This window comes from Protopterus annectens, chromosome 2.part0, assembly GCF_019279795.1.
Source record: "Protopterus annectens isolate FY-2018-M chromosome 2.part0, PAN1.0, whole genome shotgun sequence".
In the NCBI taxonomy this organism is placed as follows: Eukaryota; Metazoa; Chordata; order Ceratodontiformes; family Protopteridae; genus Protopterus; species Protopterus annectens.
The window spans coordinates 323,348,798-323,370,710 of NC_056728.1; the positions used below are offsets into that span (position 1 = coordinate 323,348,798).

At 37.1% G+C, this 21,913-nt stretch overlaps 1 protein-coding gene across 1 annotated transcript in view; it reads right to left on the reverse strand.

Moving 5' to 3' along the window:
- FBN2 (fibrillin 2) overlaps positions 1–21,913 on the reverse strand; it is a 2,449,070-nt gene that overhangs the window by 1,997,785 nt on the left and 429,372 nt on the right. The window contains exon 5 of the mRNA XM_044060803.1: positions 10,165–10,260. Within this exon, the coding sequence (XP_043916738.1) occupies positions 10,165–10,260 (96 nt within the window). The remainder of the gene's footprint in view (positions 1–10,164; positions 10,261–21,913) is intronic.

Below are 21,913 nucleotides of genomic sequence, written 5' to 3' on the forward strand. Positions count from 1 at the left end.
AGGTTTACTTGTAATATATCTACTTCTTTTGTGGATTTTTTGGATGTTAGAGTAATCTGTGACATTGATGGACATATTTATACAGAATTACATAAGAAGCCATGTCACTGTAATCATCTTTTGTATAAAGAAAGTATGCATCCACCGCATATCTTCAAAAGTGTTAGCAGGAGTCAGACTTTCAGGGCTTCTAGATTGAGTGTGAGAGAATCTGACATTAACACACAGACTGGGCTACTATAAGATGCACTAGTATCAAGGGGATACAAACATCATGAGATCAATGAAAACACTGAACAGATAGTTAGGTTAAGAGATACTAGAGCCAGGCCTTTTTTGGAGAGAAGTATGAGAAGAATACTGGAAAAGAATTGGATAGGAACAGGGGACTGAAAGTCTGTCTATCCTACTCCAGGGATGTCAGACTTTACAAGGAAGTTATAGAGAAACATTGGAGAGTTTTGACTACAGATAGTATTATCACGGATATAGTTAATGTAAGACCATCATTTGTTTATAAAAATATGTGTTCACTTAAGTGACGGTTATGCTACCCCAATCAAACAGTCAAGTGTATATGGGGGGTATACCTCAGCGTGTGGACATTGCCAAGCTTGTAAATATATAGATAGTAGTGGGGTGTTTAGTCACCCAGATCAGGGTAGAATTTATAAGTTCAATGTCAAAGCTTCATGCAATACTTTCCATGTTGTCTATCTGGCACACTGTATCACATGTAAAAAATTCTACATTGGTAAGACGGATAGAGCATTAAAGGACAGAATTAGGGAACATTATTACCATATAGGTAAGAATGACACAGTGAATGCTCTCTCTAAGCATGTCTCTGAGACTGATATAACACATTATTTTAAATTTTTACTAACTGGAAAAGTTATAGAAATTAATAGAAAGGGAGATATTAGGAATCAAACAGAGCAGTTGGAGTTGAAATGGATAATTGGGATGAGAGGGGATTTTTGGCATGGCCTGAATGACAGAGTTCTGTTGAGACCTAAACTTAAGGCTAGAACTCTTAAGAGGAAATGAATTGTTTTAGGTAGTATGTTATGCATTAGTGCTGTAAAGTGCTTTTTGCACAAGTTTTTATGTGTGTTTTTATAAATGTTATGGTTTTAATGAATTATTTTAGATATTGATGTATTAATTGTGGTATGAAATAATGTTTTTCAACAGTCTTTCATGTTTTTATAAGTGCTGTTGTTTATAGTATTTGTCTCTTTAATTTACAAATGATGTGATACATGTGGCTTATTCTAATGGCATTTAAGGAGGGGTTCTGTTAATGTGATTTTACATCAGATGAAATAGTGATAATACGAAAGCGCTTATGTCCTTATTCTTTGTAAATTAAAGATGGGTTCATCTACAAACCTTGCTGTAATTTCTGGGTCTGTTTGCTGTTTTTTGTATGTTTTGAACATTTGTTTGGAAGGACCTTGATGCTTATTGTAATTGGTGGTCATTTTTATTTGTTTGTTAGAAGGAAGAAACTGTTGCAAAAATGATGAAAATCCCAGCATGCAAAAAACTCCCTCACCAGCCTCAGTAAGAAGCTGAGATCCCTCATAAAATCCTCAAAAGCTAGTTACGAAAATAAAATTGCCAAAGATTCCAAAGATAACTACAAGGCATTCTATAGTTATGTCAAGAATCTAAATGGCAATGCTCAGATCTGCTCTGAGCTACAATAGAATGGCATTAAATATACTGATTCCACGGATATTGCCAATATCCTGGCAGATCGATTTAGTGCCAACTTCACCCCCCCTCTCACCCCCTAAAGCAGACGTGTCCAACCTGCGGCCCACGGGCTGCATGCGGCCCTCAGAGCTCTTCCATGGGGCCCCCGACCTCCAACTGCAACACCGATATACGCATGCCCCAAAACACTTTTTTTGTTTTGTGTTTTTCACACCCATGACCTATAACTCTGTTGGTGTGTGCATGATTTTTTTTACGCCAAAGAAGGATCCATGTGTTCTCACTGTTATTTTGTGCCAAAGAATCAGTGTGTGTGTGTGTTTTCTCTCTGATGAGGGACTCGTGTATGGATTTGCCGTCATTGCCTTTGAAAGGGACAGCACTTACCTGTGTTAACAGGTAAGTACAGAGTGAGTGAATGAGTACTTGCATGAAAGCAGAATGTTTGTGTATGTGAAAGCAGAAGAAGAGAGTGCGTGTGTATGTGTGCATGACAGAGAGGCAGAGAGAGACACATGCACAAAGAGGCTAATGACTATCAATCTACCTACTGAACACAATAGTTAGCTCACAGATATAGCGTACATTAAAAGTACACTTTCATTAAATTGTGGCTTTCCTGACAAAGAGAGTGTTGTATTGAATATGAAATCATACCTCTCAACTGTATGGATTTTCACTTCATCTTCCAATTTGTGTCTTTTGCTTAGGAAATAAAATTAGTCATCCAAGGTAATGCAGTTCCAGGGAGTAAGAATGAGACAGCAGCCTAGGGTTAATGGGTCAGTACTGGATTGACTTTATGGGGACTGTAGCATATAAAGTTGTATTGTTTTTTTCTGACAAACCAAAAAGCACCCAGTACTGTTTTGTGATTGGTGGGTTCTAAGCAGTGGCAGATTGGACAACAATAAGCATAGCTTTGGTGGATCATCAATACTGGCAAATCAGGTGGGTACAATGTCATTTTTTTAAATGTTGGGGGTTTTAGTGTGTATATGTGTGTTTGTGTGTTGGGAGGGCTGCAACAGTAGATGATTATTAAAGACAGAGACCTACGGACTGTGGCAAATGTTTCTTTGTTTCAAAATCTGATACTTGGGTGCTAGGCATGCCAAAAGTAGATTTTTTTTTTTTAAGACATAGCTTCTTGCCATTTGCAGTGGATGGATATTTACATTTAATGGACAATGCTAGCAGTATGAGTGTGCTCCTGTAGGGATCTGAAGGATGGCAAGTCTACCTTTGCCAATGTCTTGTAAAGTGACCTGAAAATGGAAATTACTGAAAAAATACAGTAAATGGGCTTAGAAATATAGTTTAATTAAACAAAGTGCACTTGCAATTTTCAGGCCATAGTTTAATTTATTTCAGGTAGCCCAGATCCTGGTAGATTGCATCCCATTAGACTTAATTAGGGATAGCTATCATTCCAGGGAAATAAGCAGCCCTAGTTTCAGTGAAAGCTCTGTGGTTGTTTGCGGGTAGGAAGTTGCAGGATGTGGATGCAATGTGTTTTATTTATTATTTTTAATGCATCTGTCATTTCAAAGCATGGTTTTCTTTGTTGCAAAAGAAGGCAGGATTGAATGAGCTATATAATGCTTAACTGACAATGATGGGATAGAAAGATTATAAGTGATGTATAATGTTTGCAGCTACAGTTGTTTCAATGGTGTCTTGTGATGCATAACTATTTTTGGGCCTATGTCCCACTTTTATTTTTCTCTTTCTCCAGATTTCTTGCCCTAAGGTTAAGAGGTATGGTTCCATACTAAATTAGAAGGTTGTATTTACCTTAGAAGACTTTTTAGAATAATTACAAGAAGCAGAACCTTTTTAATATCTTTGCTTATTTCCAATGTAAACTGCCATGTAACCTTGCAAATAACCTTCTTATTAAACTACTTTAATTCTTTTGCAATTGACAAGTATGCTTCATTGGTTCGGACGTAAGCATAGAGTGCTAATGTGACAGCTCAGTAAACTGTCAGTCTGTGAATAACTTCTGCACAAATTAAAATGTCTGAATGTCAAATGGCTTTAGATTGGAGCGAAGTTATATGTTCACTCCAGTATGTAGTATGATCTTAGAGAGTTTATGGATTTCTTATTGATTTACTTTTTGCTGAGCAGTTGTTTGCTAATTTACTGATGGCCCTTTTGGTGGTGGGGAATTAGATGGAGGAGTTCATCTCTAGTATGATTTTTTTTTCAGATATTTTTACTTCCAGACAATTTCATTCAGTGAGTGTGGGTCATGTGATTACTGAGGCTGCCTATTTTAGAAGTAGGGGCTCCTTTTGTGAGTGTGTGTGTGTGTGTGCGTGAAAGAGAGAGAGATTTAATATGTATACTGAATATATTTTTGCAGATGGAATTCTTAGTTAAATAATAGGCTCCTCTTCGTGGGAAAGTAGACTTGAGTAACCAATATTAGATCTTAGCCATCCAGCTAGAAAGTTTAGTATGTGGAGTTTACATCCGGTTTGATAAAGGCTAAGCTGCTTACTCAAGGAGTACATTGATGGCTATCCATCCAGTTGTCGTGTTGCTGAACTACATTGTTTGATAATGAGATGAGCTTTTTACAGAAATTGAAGTTTTTATATCAAGAACCTGTCCATACAGAGTGGCTTGTTTATGTTGCAGTGAATGCTGTGGTTTTTGTAATGAGCGTTTTAAGTACAACCAGTATTTCTGAGGAGGAGGAAGTCTCTTAAGGCAGGATCTTTCTTGGCCTGGAAAGCAAGCCAGTGATGAAATTTATAGGGGCCAGTGAGAGACAGAGGAAAACAAGAAGCTTTTTAGTCTGTTTGGATAACCTAGTGAACTTAGTCCTTTGACCTTTTTGTCAGAAATGGTTGTAGTCTTTCTTTTGGCTGGGTGTTTGCTGAGGCACATGCCAAAAGGGGCTTTGCACTCAGTAATGGCTCTTATAAAGGAAGAATACAGGGATGTTATGACCACCTTGTCCCTGAATGAGATACCCTTACTAATGAGGTGGGCCATGTAAAAAGCTTTCTGTACAATGGAGACAACATTGTGGTCAAAAGTCAGGTTTTTATCAACCTGGGTGCCCAAGCACCTCATGACTGATTGCGTGCTTGCAACATTGTTCTTAATGTGATAATTTGTGTGGACGTCACTCTCCCCAAAGGGGATGATGCTGCATTTTTGGCATTTAGCTTGAAGCCATGTTTCTGGCACCAGTCATTTGTTTGGGCGAGACCCTCTTGTAGCTTATTTAGAATTGTTTTATTAAGTAAGTAACGTGAATTCTTTACTTTATTGCAAATTTGTTGGCTTATTTTTGTGGATTATAGTATTGTAGGACTACTAATGTTGACATTTTACATAGCTGGACCGCTGGAGTGGTTTTCCCAGTGAGAAATGCTAGTGCTGTAGTGAATATCTTTATTAAAAAAAAAAAAAAAAAAAAATATATATATATATATATATATATATATATATATATATATATATATATAAAATTAACTAAGATGTTAGAGTTAACTGTTAGACTAGAGAATTAGAATTAGAATGAGAATTAGAATTTTAAAGCAAATATTACGCATTTATTACATTTATTCAGTGGTCGAATGCACCTACAGTACAGCTAGGAGGTCGACTTTGGTCACCAGTGACAGCGAAAGAGTTAACTATATGATATATTTTATATGCGGCCCCAAGACAATTTCTGTTTACTCAATGCGGCCCCGGCAAGCCAAAAGGTTGGACACCCCTGCCCTAAAGGGTCCATCTCAATACTAAAAGATTGCCAAATTCCGGTAATCACGGCCACACAGGTAGAAACTGCACTCTCCAAAGCTAAGAATACAGCATCCACGGGACCAGATGACATCCCAGGCTGTGTACTATATGAACTACAAAATGAACTGGCACCTCACCTAAGTGTCATGTTTAATCATAGCCTCACCTCAGGCTTCCTGCCCACTGAGTGGCGCACAGCTACAGTTATCCCACTCCACAAGGGGGAGGGAACTACCGTCCCATCAGTCTGATGAGCCTGATCTGCAAGGGCATGGAACACATTATCATAGAACTTATAAAGAAAGACAATGGCAACTTTCAAACACTGGACCCCACCCAGTTTGGGTTTGTGAAGGGCCGATCTTATCTCCTGAAACTGACTGACTTCTTCGAATCAGTCTGCAGAGCTGTGGACAAGGGTAAGGCAGTCCACACACCCCATCTGGACATCGTCAAGGCCTTCAACACCATCCCACACTCTGGAATCATAGATAAACGTACTAAGCTGGGCATAAATCCCTACGTCACTCGATGGGTTGCCAACTGGCTTACTGACAGAAATGAGACTGTAAAGGTAGCCGACTCCAAATCCAGCTCCAGACAAGTGACAAGTGGAGTACCTCAGGGTTCAGTCCTGGGACCACTCTTGTTTGGCATCTACTTCTCTGAAATATAAGCCAACACTAAGGGACTCTGGCTAACAAAGTTCGCAGATGACTGCAAACTGGGAGCCATTACTGAATCCCCAAATGATGTGGATATTCTACAAAAGGGCCTTACAGAAACAGATGCCTGGTGCCAGAGCCATGGGCTCAAGCTTAATGCCAAGAAATGTATCGTTATCCCCTTTGGAAAAAAACATGTACCCATGAATTACCACATAGGTGTCAGTACACTAAACATCGAAAGTGTGATGAGAGACTTAGGGACACATGTGGACAGTGGTCTCATCTTCGATAACCACATCGCCACAACAGTCAGGAAATCCTTCTATGTGGCACACCTCATCACTAAGGGCTTTTCATCCAGAAAAAAGGAGATCGTTGTCCCACTGTACTCATCCCTCATCAGACCCATTATAGAGTATAACGCCTCATTTGGTATATACCTCACAAGACATCTGCAACAGCTGGAAACGCCACAGAAATACCTCACTAGAAGAATCACAGGCCTAAAGCAGATGCCATATGCTGACCGTCTAAAAAAACTCCAGCTATACTCTGTGGCATATTGTCTACTCAGAGGCAGTCTCTGCTTAACATACAAGGCCATGTCAAACACTGAGCTGTGGGACATGCTCTACTTAAAGAAATCCCAATCCCTCAGAGCCACACGCTCCAGGAATCTAAACCTTGTCATCACAATGAACAAAACATGCTGGAGGGATAGGTTCCTGACACAGAGACTCCCCATACCCTGGAATAGACTGCCCATACATGTCAAGCAGAGCGCCTCCTTGGTCCTCTTCAAAAGGAACCTTGATGATTGGATGGGAGATAGGAAATTCACCCCGGGGATAATGTCAGTCGCCCTGCTAGACAGGGGTCCAGGGAAGTAAATATTGTGAGAAGAAATATCTAGGGAATTGTTACGGCTAAGCTTTTATAGGCCCTAGGGCCGATAGCCTAGTACCAACCTATGAACCTATGAATGCAGTAGTGCATTCACATAAGTGTATTTGACTATCTGCATGGAGATCGTGGTACAGTGGGGATTGGAAATTCATCCATATCCTCACTGTAGTGTGATCACAGAGTTAGAATATATTAGTAGTGGGGGTGTCAGCTCCTATACGGCTATCACATGATGGTTTCGGTAACAATGTGGACTCAAATGTGTTGATCATTTGGGTAGACGTTGTGGCCTTATTTTCCATTGTTTCGAACGTCAAATGTTTTTCCATTCGAACAAACAATAGTAAACCATATATACATATAGAGATGTAGATATACATTGGTGTACTTAACTTTGGTCAACAAATCAACAGGCTGAACAGGAAGAATGTTGATCACAAAAGGTTGACAAGGAAAATGTTGACACGTTATCACACATGCACTGAGAAGGAACCTTGGTTTATGCAGGTTTCAAACAAAAAAAACACCAAAACAAATAACATTGTTTTTTCCAGGGGAGCAAGTCCCCCTGCACACCATAACCTCTGCTAATATTATATACTCCAAGATTGCACAGTCCCTGGGGAATGGGAACATTCCCCTATTCAGGGATTGTCAATCGAGAGCACTTGTCGACCATCTTCATTTGTCAACCGAATGTGGTCATTTAAACAGACATTGACCACCTAGAGTTTTGACACAACTCCTGAACTCCTGATTCCCATATACATGTATCTGTATATTGCAGATCACTTACTTAGAATGGGCAGTGCTTAATTGTTAACTTGTTGTAAAAATGCATCTTTGGTATGGTGGCATGTTCTACTTTATTATACACATTTATTCTGCATTTGCTGATAAACTACTGTATCTTTTCTCATTGAGCCTAGTTTGCTGCTGAAAATGGTCAACAGACTAGATCATATAATTGGTTATCAAATAATTAATAAATAAACAAGTAAATGCATACATACACATACTGTATTTGGCTAGTGTTTAAAGGAAATCCTTACAGTTTAAATTGGAAGCCAGTAGTTACCCCACATTCCATAGTAACATAATTAAACAGGCATCAAGAGACAATATTCGTAAGGTATAGGTTGTGAAACAAGAAATTCATACAAGTAATATCAACAATAATAGCTTGACCTAAATGTCCTTCTTGTATCTATAACAAAGTAACTGGTCAATTTATCACTGACAGATTATTGCTAAAGAAATATTCCATATCTATTTTCTCTAATCTCATGAAAAAGAATGCTTAAATAATTTGAAATAGTAGAAACGGGGCTGCATATGTAGGTTGTTTCCCCTTTAATTACCGGTAACAAAGATTTGACAAGATACCGAGTACCCGATGGCTGGCCAGCAGAAATGAATCTTGGGGCCAGACTCCAGATTTCCATTTTAAATGGAAGGAAAAGATAGAAAAAAGGTGAAACAGAAGCCCTGGTCTAAGCCTCAAATGCCAATCCTATCCAAAAGCTTGACTCCCTGACCAACACACAAGCATTACATTGCAGAAAGGTAGAGGTGTAGGCATTACAAAATCAACATTGTCCAGGCCTGACTTACTTAAATATTTTGAAAAAAAAAGCTGCACTAGAAAAAAAGTCACACAAGAGTGGGATAAGGAAGTTCTAAACAAAAAACTCAGGAAGTCAATGTGGGAAGGACAGGGATCTATTGGCCCCTCCCCCATTCAGTGGGGCCAGTGAGAAAAGAAAGCAAATCAATTAATAAAGTCAAATATAATCTGAAATGACTCAAACGTGGGAATTTTTTTTTAGATAATTAGGTACTGATATGGGAAAAGTTATGTAAGAACTCTCTGTCACACACACACACACACACACACACACACACACACACACACACACACACACACACACACACACACACACAAATGCACATAGACACACACAGATACACACTCATACATACACACACATATACGTGTGTGTGTGTGTGTGTGTATATATATATATATATATATATATATATATATATATATATCTGCACATATATGTATATTTTATATATATATATATATATATATATATATATATATATATATATATATATGCATGCATGCTCTTTACTCACTTATTACTCCCAGGATTTGGCTGAACTAGGTGCACTGAGATTAGTCTACTACCCTGGCAAACAAAGCATCAATACATAATTACCTGTACTATGCTCCCTTTGTTGCACTTGCATTACTTGTGCTATACTCCCTTTTTAGCAAGATACACAAGTGCTATTGTCAGTGACCATTGAACTGCTGTGTCTGATTACCTCTGGCAGTTATTAATTCACAGATATTGAAAAAACTTAATTTCAATCAAAAGCAGAGTTGTCTTGTGTTTAAAATATGTTTATAACAAATTCTTCCTGTGCTGGCCTGCAAGTACTAAGAAGCAGTGAATTTTTTTTTTTTTTTTGCATTTTTGTAATGCAGGAATGGTATGATTGGATTTGTAGAAAGTGAGATAATTACATCTTGTTCGCATCATTCAAAGGTTCAGCTTTCTACTAATTTCATATGCTGCACAAAGGACAGCAAGCACAGAACCATCACAGCCAACTGGTAAGACAGACTGGAAGGCCTCTACTGCACTGGTAATGCTGTCTAGTGTTCACCTCTGAATGTATCAGTTCTTGTTTCACAGCTGCACAATGTGTAATTCAAAATGACTTGCAACAAGACCAAAGTTTACATGTCGCCCTGTATCTGATCACTCAAATCTAATGAGTTTACTTGGTCAATAAAAAGTACATTGTGAAAAAGCAAATATGTGTTCATTCTGAGTGGTAATCAACAGTACTAAGAAGTTTAAAGCTCTTGGGTCATTGTAAAACAGCCAGTTAGATCTATAACATTTCCATACAACCAACAAAGGCAAAATAAGACACACAGCTGCCATACTGTACACAATATGCCTTCTGTACAGCATGTGAATTATCAAAACACTACATTTACAAAAGAAAATCCATGCAAAACATTTTTTTGACAAGATAACATGAATTAAAACATAAACTATTCACTTACCTCTCTCACACAGAGAGCCAGTAAATCCATAGACACAAGCACAACGGTTTGGACCTATACATCGACCACCATTCTGACAGCCATGTTCACAGACAGCTGTGACAGAGATAAATATTACTATAAATTTCCAAGTCTTAAAAACAGATTTCTCCATGTTAGGTAGATCTAAAGCATGACACTCAAATCTTTGTTGATAATCTCAATGATACTGTCTACCTCAAAGATGTGATGAATTCCAGGTTAGCAGCAACAGTCTGCCAGACTCAGCTACAAAAAAAACAGCATGTTATTTATCAGACAAAGAAATCTTTTGGAGTACTGGCTAACAGGCTGCAGTTATAAACCCACTTGTCTAATATAGTTTTAGTGTTCCTTGCTATGAAGCATGTATAGTATTAGAAATCAAGAATGTGAACCACTTAGGAGAAAATCTTGTGCTGTCTGATATAAGACAAAAAGAGTTGCAATGACATATTTAAATATACTATTTCTTATATTAAAAAATAAAAATTCTTCTATTTTTGCTTCAGCAAAATACAGTTCTTCCTCTGGTCACCTAAATAATCATGGAAAATGCAGGTAGAATAATAGAAGTCCACGACACATAATGTAGTTTGCTGTAAAGCAGTTTAGCAGTAGGTACTAATCTTATAAGGTCACGACGACTACTTAGACAAACAAGGTTTTTTCATTTTTATTTGTAGCAGTGGGGTTTGTAGATATGCATGTTCATTCTATTCAGAAAAGCAAATTGCATTGTTCAGAATTAATGCAATTGGTAGTTATGCATAATCATGTAAACTATGGCTGAAAAGAATGAAGGCAAACTCCTCTGAAGGCTTTGCTGAGGTACCACAGGGTTTAATAAAGTTTACAGTCTGTGTATCTGTTGCCTGCTTATCATTTTAGTCATCATAGTCATGGATACTCTGGATTACCCCAAATCACATTACTTCCCTACCTGCATGTATATGAATGTTCAGCGGAGTGCCCTACCATCCTGTGCATGAAAGTTACAAGGTGCCTAAAATCACCCAAGTTCCTCCCCATCCCAGAGGCACAGCTGCAGATACATATCGATATAAAATAAAGTGATCATCCGGCTGCATAACATAATACATGTGTTCCCTGAAAGTATTTACACAAGCCTCTCTGCAGCAGATAAATACCTCGAGTACATTAGTAACAAAGGGAAATATCTTTTTAATAAAAATAACTGTTGCTACAAGTAAGATTACAATCAAGTTCCAAGTAACTGAACAACATACTTGGTTGCTTCCTATACAGATCCTAACTTAACCCCAGCATGTTAGTCATGTTAAACAAAGCATTAGCATGTGGTTATATCTCTGAACTATGGCAACCGACTGTTTGTTGTACTAAATTAATCACAAAGAAGATTTGGCCACAACATACACAAACAACTGCAGGCCCATTAGCCTGGCAGTTCTGTATGTAAAACCATAAGAAGACACAGTGGAGCTTTTCCATAATGAAACAGGAGACCTATTTCTGGTCAATATGCAGTAGTATGGCTTGATAAAGGAAGTGCTTGCTTTTGAATCTTTTGGAATTCTTTGACCACGTAACAGTAGAGCTTGATGAAGGACCAACAGTGCATACTACTTATCATGATCATTCTAAGGCTTTTGAAACTATTCCTCATAAGAGAATGACTTGCAAATTAAAGATATTAAATATTAATCCATATGCAATTCAAAGGATAGAGCAATGGTTAAGCAACAAATGCAAAAGTCATGGTAAAAAATTACTTGTTTGTCCTAAAAGGGTTTACAAGTGGTGTCATGCAGAACTGTGAACAGGGGCCGTGTCTTTTTACACTATTCTTCTCAGTGTGAAAAAAGTGGACTACGGCTACTCAAATATGCAGATGATTGCAAATTGGGTGACAACACTCACTTTGATATAAGATACTTAAGTTCTCTAGGATCATCTGCAAAAAATGCAGACCTACTACAGCAGTAGTAAACCTCATGTTCACTTGCAGTAGTAAATGTAGCATTATGAGGCTAGACAAAAAGGAAATTAATAATGTTTGAAAAACAAACAGCCAACTCATGAAACTATATCATTGTTAATGATATACAACAACTGTACACACTAACTTAAAGTATGACTAGTGTGTAACAGCCAAGATCAGGAAAAGCATATTCTGAGCTCATTTAATGCTACAGAGGGTGTGTCTAGTTATTCTGGTAGATTAGTGTACCATTTTATGCCTCACTGATCTCATCCATTAATTAATAAAAAGCTATATGTCATAGCCTTTCTACAGCTGCATGAAGTTGCAAAGGTGCAACAATCCTTTACTAGTAAAATCACATATTTTGGGAACTGTTATTATATATGTCTCTTATACTTTTCTAAAAGATTACCTCTTCTTGGTCTACAATGCAATGTCCGATCCTGTTCTGCTTAAAGATCTATGCTGAGAAAGTGCCACTTGAGGGGAGCTAACACCAGACTTGGAAATCTAATACTAAAATAAATACCAATTAGTAAACAAAAATACCAGATATGTTAGACAACACCTTCTAGAGTTTGGGGAAATTTTTTAGCATCTGAATCTGTCAGTTGTGCCAAGCAGCCAAACTTTCCCTCCATGAAATTATCACTCCCAGCAAAGGCAAATAAGGCTTCTGAAGAGGCCTATTTCACTTTGTGAAGCAGCTGAAAAGGAAGTATGGTGAGGCTAGAGGACTTCTGATACCTCTGACAAATTGTTTCACTGAAGCTAAGTACTTTATCAGAGGATACCTTAATGGATGTCAAACCTGAAAAACTGAAGGGTAAAAGTATAGCTTGTCTTCACTGAGACATGGACTGAAGAAGCCTGAAGACTGAAACTGTCACCCAAATTGAAGTTGCTCAATTATCAGACATACAAGTCCCTCGAAACAGAGTAAAGCTAGCAGAATATAGCTAGTTGCTAGTGCTTAAAACTTTCTGCATGGCAGGATTAAACTAGATAAAATGGCCTACTGTGTCTGTGTCCTAAGGTGCCCTATGATGAGTTAAAGAGACACGAGTTGTTATGAGTGCTGTATGTTTTTAGAATCAAACCCATAATACACATTCACTATTCACTCAAAGGTTTCTGTTTTTCTCTGAGTTAAACATGTAAGTATATTACACTAAGTCTTCTGGCTGTCATAGGAAAAAAAAAAACATTTAAGCACCTCGTCATGTGAATCTGCATAAGCATTAGTGTTGTCTCACTGCCTGATGATAAGAACTGTTATTTTTTTCTTGATGTGAACATTTACTTTTGGAAACCTCACTTCCAGTTTAGGACAGTTATCTACAGAAATATCTTCAACATTTTTTGATGAACTCATAACCGAATGGTTTTATCTGAAACTTGTCATGAACAAGAATAAAGAAGCCATTAATGTTTGGCAACCATATGAAAGATGTTTACAAATTTATTTAGAAAGCATCAATACAAACATATAATCTGATTTCTTTGCTCAAGAATTCTGGACATAACCAAAAATAACGGAAGGACAAATGTCTAAAATCAGGTGAAATTGTTAAGTATTACTTGAATTCACAAAAAAAAAAAAAAAAAAAAAAAAAAAAAACGGATTTTGCATCAACATGGATTTTCTGAAAAATAAAAACTCTTTAAGTTCTGGAATTATTGACTGACTAATCCTCAATGATTTACAAAAAAAAGTAAATATTGCGGGAAAAAATAGCCAGGGAATTGTTATGGCTAGACTTGTATAGGCCCTAGGGCTGATAGCCTAGTACCAACCTATGAATCTATGAACAAAGAAAAGAACAAACATATGAAGCAAAATCAGGGATGTTCTGCAAAATCCTGGTCAGTTGATAAGTGTGAATACAACAGCCATATTTTTGTAAAAATCTGTAATAAAGTGTTTACATGTGACTTGCACAGCATCACTAGAAAACTGACACTTGCATGCTAAGGACACTATTGTCACGTGAAGGAGCTAATACCAGACTTGGAAATCTAATACAAGATAAATACCAGTAACTAAACAAAACAACAGACATAACACACTGCAGAAGAAATATAACACTTCTGCATTTAGAATTAAACATAACATCAGAATTAAAGTTTAGTTTTTAAATTAATATCACTGTAAAACATAAGTTCTCCTGAGTAACTTTGCCTTTACAAATTTTATTGTAGATATTACAGTTTGAGAGATATTAGCCATTTTTGGGCATGGTTTGTAAAACTATTTTGCCAAAACATTTTAGGCCTCAGCAGACATTCCCATCAATAACTTCAGAATTATACTTCCAATGAAATATGAACTAATGAGTCCCAGTTTAGGCTTTATGGACAAGAAATGTCTGGATTCAAAAGCGTGAAGTACAATAGGTCACAAAGCAAGCTGAGAATTCAGTGCTTATTGGTGGTAACTTTTGCCATGCCATATAAATTATCAATGCCATACATACTCACTATTGCTAATATTAAGAATAATACAGAAAAGCAGAGTGGGTGTTTGAAAACCCCTAGTCCACAAAGATAAAGTGAGGAGGTAAGTTCACACCCTGATGGTCAAAAGGTTGTTTTAAGTTCAATATATAACAAATCAGTATGTTTCAAAACAGGCTAGAATTCCATTAGCACTCATTCAAAGGATAGAAAACAGTGAAGCAGGTTAGTGGTTATAATCTTAGTAAGGAAAAAAACAAGAAGAAAGGAAGGAAAACATGGTCCTTACAGCTGAATATTCAGTTCAGGCCATGCAGTAAATTGGAGGTAGTGTCAGTTCAGGTCTGTCCCTATTGAATGAAATGTATAAGTGAGGACTTTCCCGTGATTAAAGAGATCGTTGAATAAAACTAGTGCAAAAAAACAAATGTGTCTGTCTGAGGACATCTAACTCTCCATATTCATAGCCTGACAGTAAGATGGAGGTCAAGTTAATGTGGACGCTGACTGATGCAGACTATAAAAGGTTTTCGTATATGCAATTAGACATTCGACATATGAAAACAAGGAAATGGTACACAAAAAAATAAAATCAATAGTGTGAGCCGCATACTATGAGTTTAAGGCCAAACCTGATCATTTATGCAGAGAAAAGCAATATTTAACCACTGTCGATAACAATATATAACTCAGTATGAGTGTCAATTTAGCATCCACTGAATAATACTGAGGATTCTGATTGGGTCTCTTATCATAATCAGCTTAATATTGCATTTAAGACATGGATGTCAAGAAATTCAACTTGAGAGCAAAACTCAAGGATTGAATCTTTGGAGGCACTCTGCTGACAGACAGGAATAAAGTCCTGACTATTGCCCAGGCAACTCATGGAGTGGAAGGAACAATGAGCATTTTCATCCTCCAGGGGCATTCATCAATGATGGTTCCTAGGGGAGTTGCGTTGCCCTCGGATATTTGTCATCAAGGTGTTAGGTGATACATAGCAAAAAAAGAATGGCTAGATGATGGACAGCAAACCCACAGGATAGCTTTAGGTTTCTTGTTGGCCCCAGTTAAATTTGGACATTGGACTGGGCAGGTGAATTAGAGTGCTTGTAGACCACGTGGAGGTCATGGGGCACTGGGACAAGGACAGTAATAATAATAGGAGAAGGAAAAAATAAATGAATATTTGGCATAAATATCAAGAACAAATAATGAAGAGTTATGATTGATGACCAGACAATAATTCTTTGCAGTGCTTGGTTATTTATTCCCTCAGTGTGGTACAAACTATATAAAAAAAGTATAGGACTGCAAAGCTTTTTGCACACTTCATTATCATGTTATCATATGGTTTGTGAATGTGTATGTATGTGTGCACATGGTGTGCGTGTGTGTGTGTGTGTGTGTGTGTGTGTGTGTGTGTGTGTGTGTGTGTCTTTGCCTGTATGTTTATGTATACATGTTTTTGTGTGTGTATGTATGTGTGTGTGTGTGTGTGTCTGTTTGTGTGTGTCTCTGTGTCTGTGTTTTTACCTATGTATGTATTTGTGTGTATATATATGTGTGTGTGTGTGTGTGTGTGTGTGTGTGTGTGACTGTGTGCGTGTGTGTTTTGTGTGTCTGCATGTGTGTGTGTGTATATTTGTGCATGTGCATTTGTGAATATGCCCACACATTTGTGTTTAGCTAAACTGCCATATAGTCAAACACCAGTTAATGTGCTATTTCATGCCTCTTGAGTGTTTCCTCCAAATCCCACACATCCTTGAAATGAATTAAATGGTTAACAGACAAATTAATTAATTAATTAATTTTGATTAAGTTTCATGGAGTGTGGCTTTCAAAACATGGCCGGTTCGCTTTATGATACAATACACAGTTTCAAAACATTCTTAAGGACTTTATATTGCGTTCTATACAAAAGCTGAACTTACTGCCTTCTGGAGATATAACTGTTTACAGAGCAAGAAATATCTGGGTATCAGTATTATTATCGATCTTTTTATTCTGTTTAATACAACTATGAGGACATAATGCTTTCTCTTGGGTTATACCCTAATGATATAAGGTTTTAGCACAGCACTTGTTCCTATAACAATGTAAGTAGCTCTAAAGCAACTTCTCTGAAAATTGTTTCTGGTTATTTTATGTAGCTTAAGAAAATGTTTAATTATTTTGGTTCTTAGTATTCCTGTAAATGGTAAAATATTTTATATTTCAATATTTTGTCCTAAAATATTTACAGTATTATATTCATTTGATTACATGGGGAGGCCCTGTGGTGCAGTGGTTAGTGTTGCCACCTCACAGCAAGAGGTTCTCTGGTTCGATTCTCGACTGGGGTGCCTTCTGTGCGGAGTCTGCATGTCTTCCCTGTGGTCACTTGGGTTTCCTCCGGTTGCTCCAGTTTCCTCCCACATCCCAAAGACATGCAGTAGGTGGATTGGACACACTAAATTGGCCCTAGGTGTGAGTGTGTGCATGTGTGTGCCTTCTGTGGAAGGTTGGGCACTGGGCTAGCAACTCGACACCATAAAACTCCACTGCCAATTATGAGCAGACAGATGATCCGCTGTGGTGACCCCTAACCAGGAAAAGCCAAAAGAAGAAGAAGATTCATTTGATTACATAAAGTAAATCTAGAGCAAGTAAAAAATAAATAACTGAAATTAAATTTCAATTATTGCAAGACAGTTGCTTTGGGGACAATGAAATTTGAAATCTTTACAAATGTATATTTCTATATAAAAGACAAAGTATGAATATTATCATGTTCTATGCAAAGATTAACAATGCATTTAATGTGCACAAATGTGCCACTCTGTAAACACTTTCTGCTCTTCCTGCATGGCCATCTGACATTCCAGCTGGGAGTGAGGTTTTTTTTAGTTTAACAGTTTGTCCAGTCATTATGTTCTGGAGGGGATGGGTCACTCCTTGCTAGTCTCACATTTACAACACTTGAAACTCTTTATGCATAATAATCTTCCCAACAGGGGGCACACTATACATATGTAATATAAATTATTTTATTTGAAAAAAGCATTGCACGTGTTATGGATTTATTCATTTAAAGGTGACTATTTAGTATTAATTTATTTTACAGACTAATTGCTTGGTGCTCCTTTCAGAAGTAACACCAGTGTTATAAATGTTCTGTCCAGGGATTATGGACTTTTAAAGTATAAACCACTGTCACTGCTCTTTATGATGTAGCCTGCAACACAACTCATTTGACAATTCCATATCATACAAAAGTTTGAATTCTTTTAAACACAAAGAATAAAACAAAAGAACAACTATGCATGTTCTTACTGAAAGCACAATGCTGTGGATGATTATTTCAAAAGGCAGACTATCAAGGAATATGAAGGACAGAAAAAAAAAATTCAAAAGAATTTTAACCTTAAAGAAAACTGTATCTTCAGATATGTATCTCATTTATAAATATTTATGTTGGAAGCACTTCAGTTGGCAAAACATGGAAAAGACTACTCCAGGAGGATGTGCTGCTTGAATACAAATATCTTTTGAGTAAACAATGTGAAAACGTGTTCCACTTCAGAAGAATTACATCTGCTTCACTCTGTGAATTTGAAATTGTTTGCAAATCGATCCATGTTTGCATTCTGGTATGTTATAGAAGCTGACGGTCTTTCTGTAAAAAACTATAAAGAATGGGTCGGTCCCTGTAACATATTAAGTAAGGCATGACCTTGAAAGTACTGCTTCTCCTGATGCCTGATGCATTCCTTATTAAAACTTAGAATTACACTAATGCATTTAACATTTGAAATCAAAGCTGTCTGTTGGTCATTACTATAGTTCCAGAATTTTCTTTTCGTCCACTGTCGTGCTAAAAGTTTGGCATATCATATTTAGAGAGATAGTGGAAAAAGGTTGAAAAATAAAACTGGACAAAGAAATTGTGAAAGAACATGCAACATTTAGTGCCTTTGTGTTCAAAATCCCGGACCTGATCCTCCCACACACATATGATATGGTATAATACAATTTGAATATATCTGTTTACTTTACAAATGTAGCTTACCAATATGCATATGTGTGTGCGTGTGTGTGTGTGTGTGGTTGCATGCATATATATATATATATATATATATATATATATATATATATATATATATATATTAGATATACATGCAGATCTTCTTCTCCTTATGATTTTTCCCGTTGGGGGTCACCACAGAGGAACAATGATCTGCATGGAGTTTCACGTTGTTGAGTTGTCAGCCTGGCACCCAACCTTCTACAGAAGACACACGCACACACACACACACACACACACACACACACACACACACACACACACACACACACACACACACACACACACACACACACACACACACCTAGAGTCAGTTTAGAGTGTCCAATCCACCTGCAACATGACTTTGGGATGTGGAAGGAAACTGGAGCACCCGCAGGATACCCACGCAACAGCAAGGAGGACATGCAGACTCCACACAGAAGGCGCCCCAGCCGAGAATCGAACTGGAGAACCTCTTGTTCTGAGATGGCAGCGCTGACCACTGCACCACGCAGTCACCCACAGATATACATGCAAATACATGTGTATATGTATTATATATATATATATATATATATATATATATATATATATATATATATATATATATATATATATACATAACAATTTATGTCTCTCTCTGTATATATCTATATGTATATATATATATATATATATATATGTATGTATGTATGTAAAAATAAACTTCACTGGCATATTAAGAAGAAAGCAGCCATGAAACCAGTGATTTAGCACTTTCATTCTTCTTATTGTGAAAGAACTTCTTCAGAATAAATAAAACAGTACATTTCAACATTAAAATACAGTGTTCAAAATGATAAAATTCAAAGTCCACCAATCAAGTAACTTTGCGAACCTACGAGTGCCATAGAATGTCAATGAACAACACAGCCAATCACATATGCAATGAATAAATTTGAACAATGTAACCAATCAAAATATCAATGAATAAACATGAGCAGCCATTCTAAACAAGAGCAAATGTGAGTTCATATGTCTGCACTGAAATCCTAACATAGCTGACAGTTTTGAAACATTGAAATCATTCAGATCTAAATTAAAATTTATATAACTGAGTGACCGATGCATAACACACTAAAAAATATAATATGATAATAGAAAGGAAAATATTCAGTAGATTATGTTTGCCATCTTAATACACTTTTGAGATTGGAAGAGTCATTTAAACCAGGAGTCGATTCTGCCCCTAAGTGAAGCTGCCATCTGAGTTCCTTGACTTCCAGTAGCGCTGCATAATTACCAAAAAACAATTCCACTTGTTCCAGGACAAAAAATTGAAACTTAACTGATGGCAAACAAGAAATGGAATGTTGAGCCAAAGCATTGTGAATGTCCTTGGCTCTCACAGCACCGCAGTGTTCTTTAATGGGGTCTGAAAGTTTATGGTATGTTTTATCTACGTAGAAGAAATGCCACATAGTGCAAGCAGCAGCATAAACAATAGTCCTGGTACTGCAATCAAAATGATTATTAAATGTCATAACAAAGTTATTATGGGGAAAAATGTAGTAGTTCCCTGTAAAAATGTACGGACAACACACACATTTATTACACTTGAACATACCAGCAGGGTCCTCTGTATTACGGGCTTTTTCTACTAAAAAAGCAGAGTCGCTGTTTTCAAAAGAACTTCTCATGTTTATTCATTGATATTTTGATTGGTTGCATTGTTCATGTTTATTCATGGCATATGTGATTGGCTGTGCTGTTCATTGACATTCTATGACACTCGTAGGTTCGCAAAGTTACTTGATTGTTGGACTTTGAATTTTATCACTTTGAATACTGTATTTTAATGTTGAAATGTACTATTTTATTTATTCTGAAGATGTTATTTCCCAATAAAAGAACTTAAGTGCTAAAATACTGGTTCCATTGCTGCTTTCTTCTTAATATGCCAGTGAAGTTTATTTTTGAGTGTATGATTTTCTTCGTTTAATTTAGTTTAGTCGGTTCTTGTTGCATATATATATATATATATATATATATATATATATATATATATATATATATATATATATATAAATATAAATTATTATATAAACATGCATGCACACACATGTATACAGGCATATGTATATAAATATATATGCCACATTACAAACAGAAAATGATTGGCTTTAACAATTAGTATAGCTTCTGGTGACATTCCACGGGGGTACAATATTTGATGGCCTGGGAGGATATGGTTGACAGACCATCCTGCTTTGCCAGGGATGGTCTACATTTATCCCCTCTAGACATTCAGATATTGGAAAAGACATTTTCCACCCCCATAGTGCCTTTTTTAGGCTATGCCAAACTGGTAAACCTCTGACTTAACTGAACGCCTGAAGAAATATCTGTAGGTGGTACTGCTCAATGCTAAAAGTCTTAACAAGAAACTTCACTCCCTGCAAGCCTTCCTCTCCCTGCAGAGTGTAGACATCTGTGTTTTAACGGAAATATGGTTTAATGTCATGGTGAGTACACTGGCACTGCAAGGTTATAATGCCTTTCACACCTTTACTCCAGCTGCTGCACATGAGGGAAGTAAAGATGGAGGAGTCTCAGTTTATATTTAAACCAACCTCAGGGAGTCCCTCAGCATTCAGTCCTTGGACCACTCCTTTTTGGCATTTACTTCTCAGAAATCAAGGCCAATGTCAATGTCCTCTGACTGACTAAATTTGCAGAAGATTGCAAGTTATGAGCTGATACTGAATCTCACACTGATACAACTGTTCTCCAGGAGGGGCTGACACAGACAAGCAACTGGTGTTAGAGCCATGGACTAAAACTAAATGCCAAGAAATGCATAATAGTATCCATTGGGAAGTCATGCATTCCTGGTAACTATCATTTTGACAACACACCCCTTAGAGTCGACCCAGTATTCAGGGACTTAGGGACACACGTAGATAATAATCTAGCCTTTGATCATAACGGGTCCACAGTGGTGAGGGAATCATTCTATGTTGCACAATTTATAAACAAAGGTATGGCATCTAGGTCCAGGGCAGTGATTGTTCCACTGTATTCGGCATTCATCAGACCTATCATTGAGTACAATGCACCCTTTGGTATCTATCTAACCAGGCATATCCAACAACTGGAATGTCCACAGAGGTTCCTCACTAAAAGAATACAGGGCTTAAGTAATATGTCCTATGCAGACTGCCTCAAGACCCTATCCCTGTATTCTGTCTCCTACAGGATTTTGAGGGGAGATC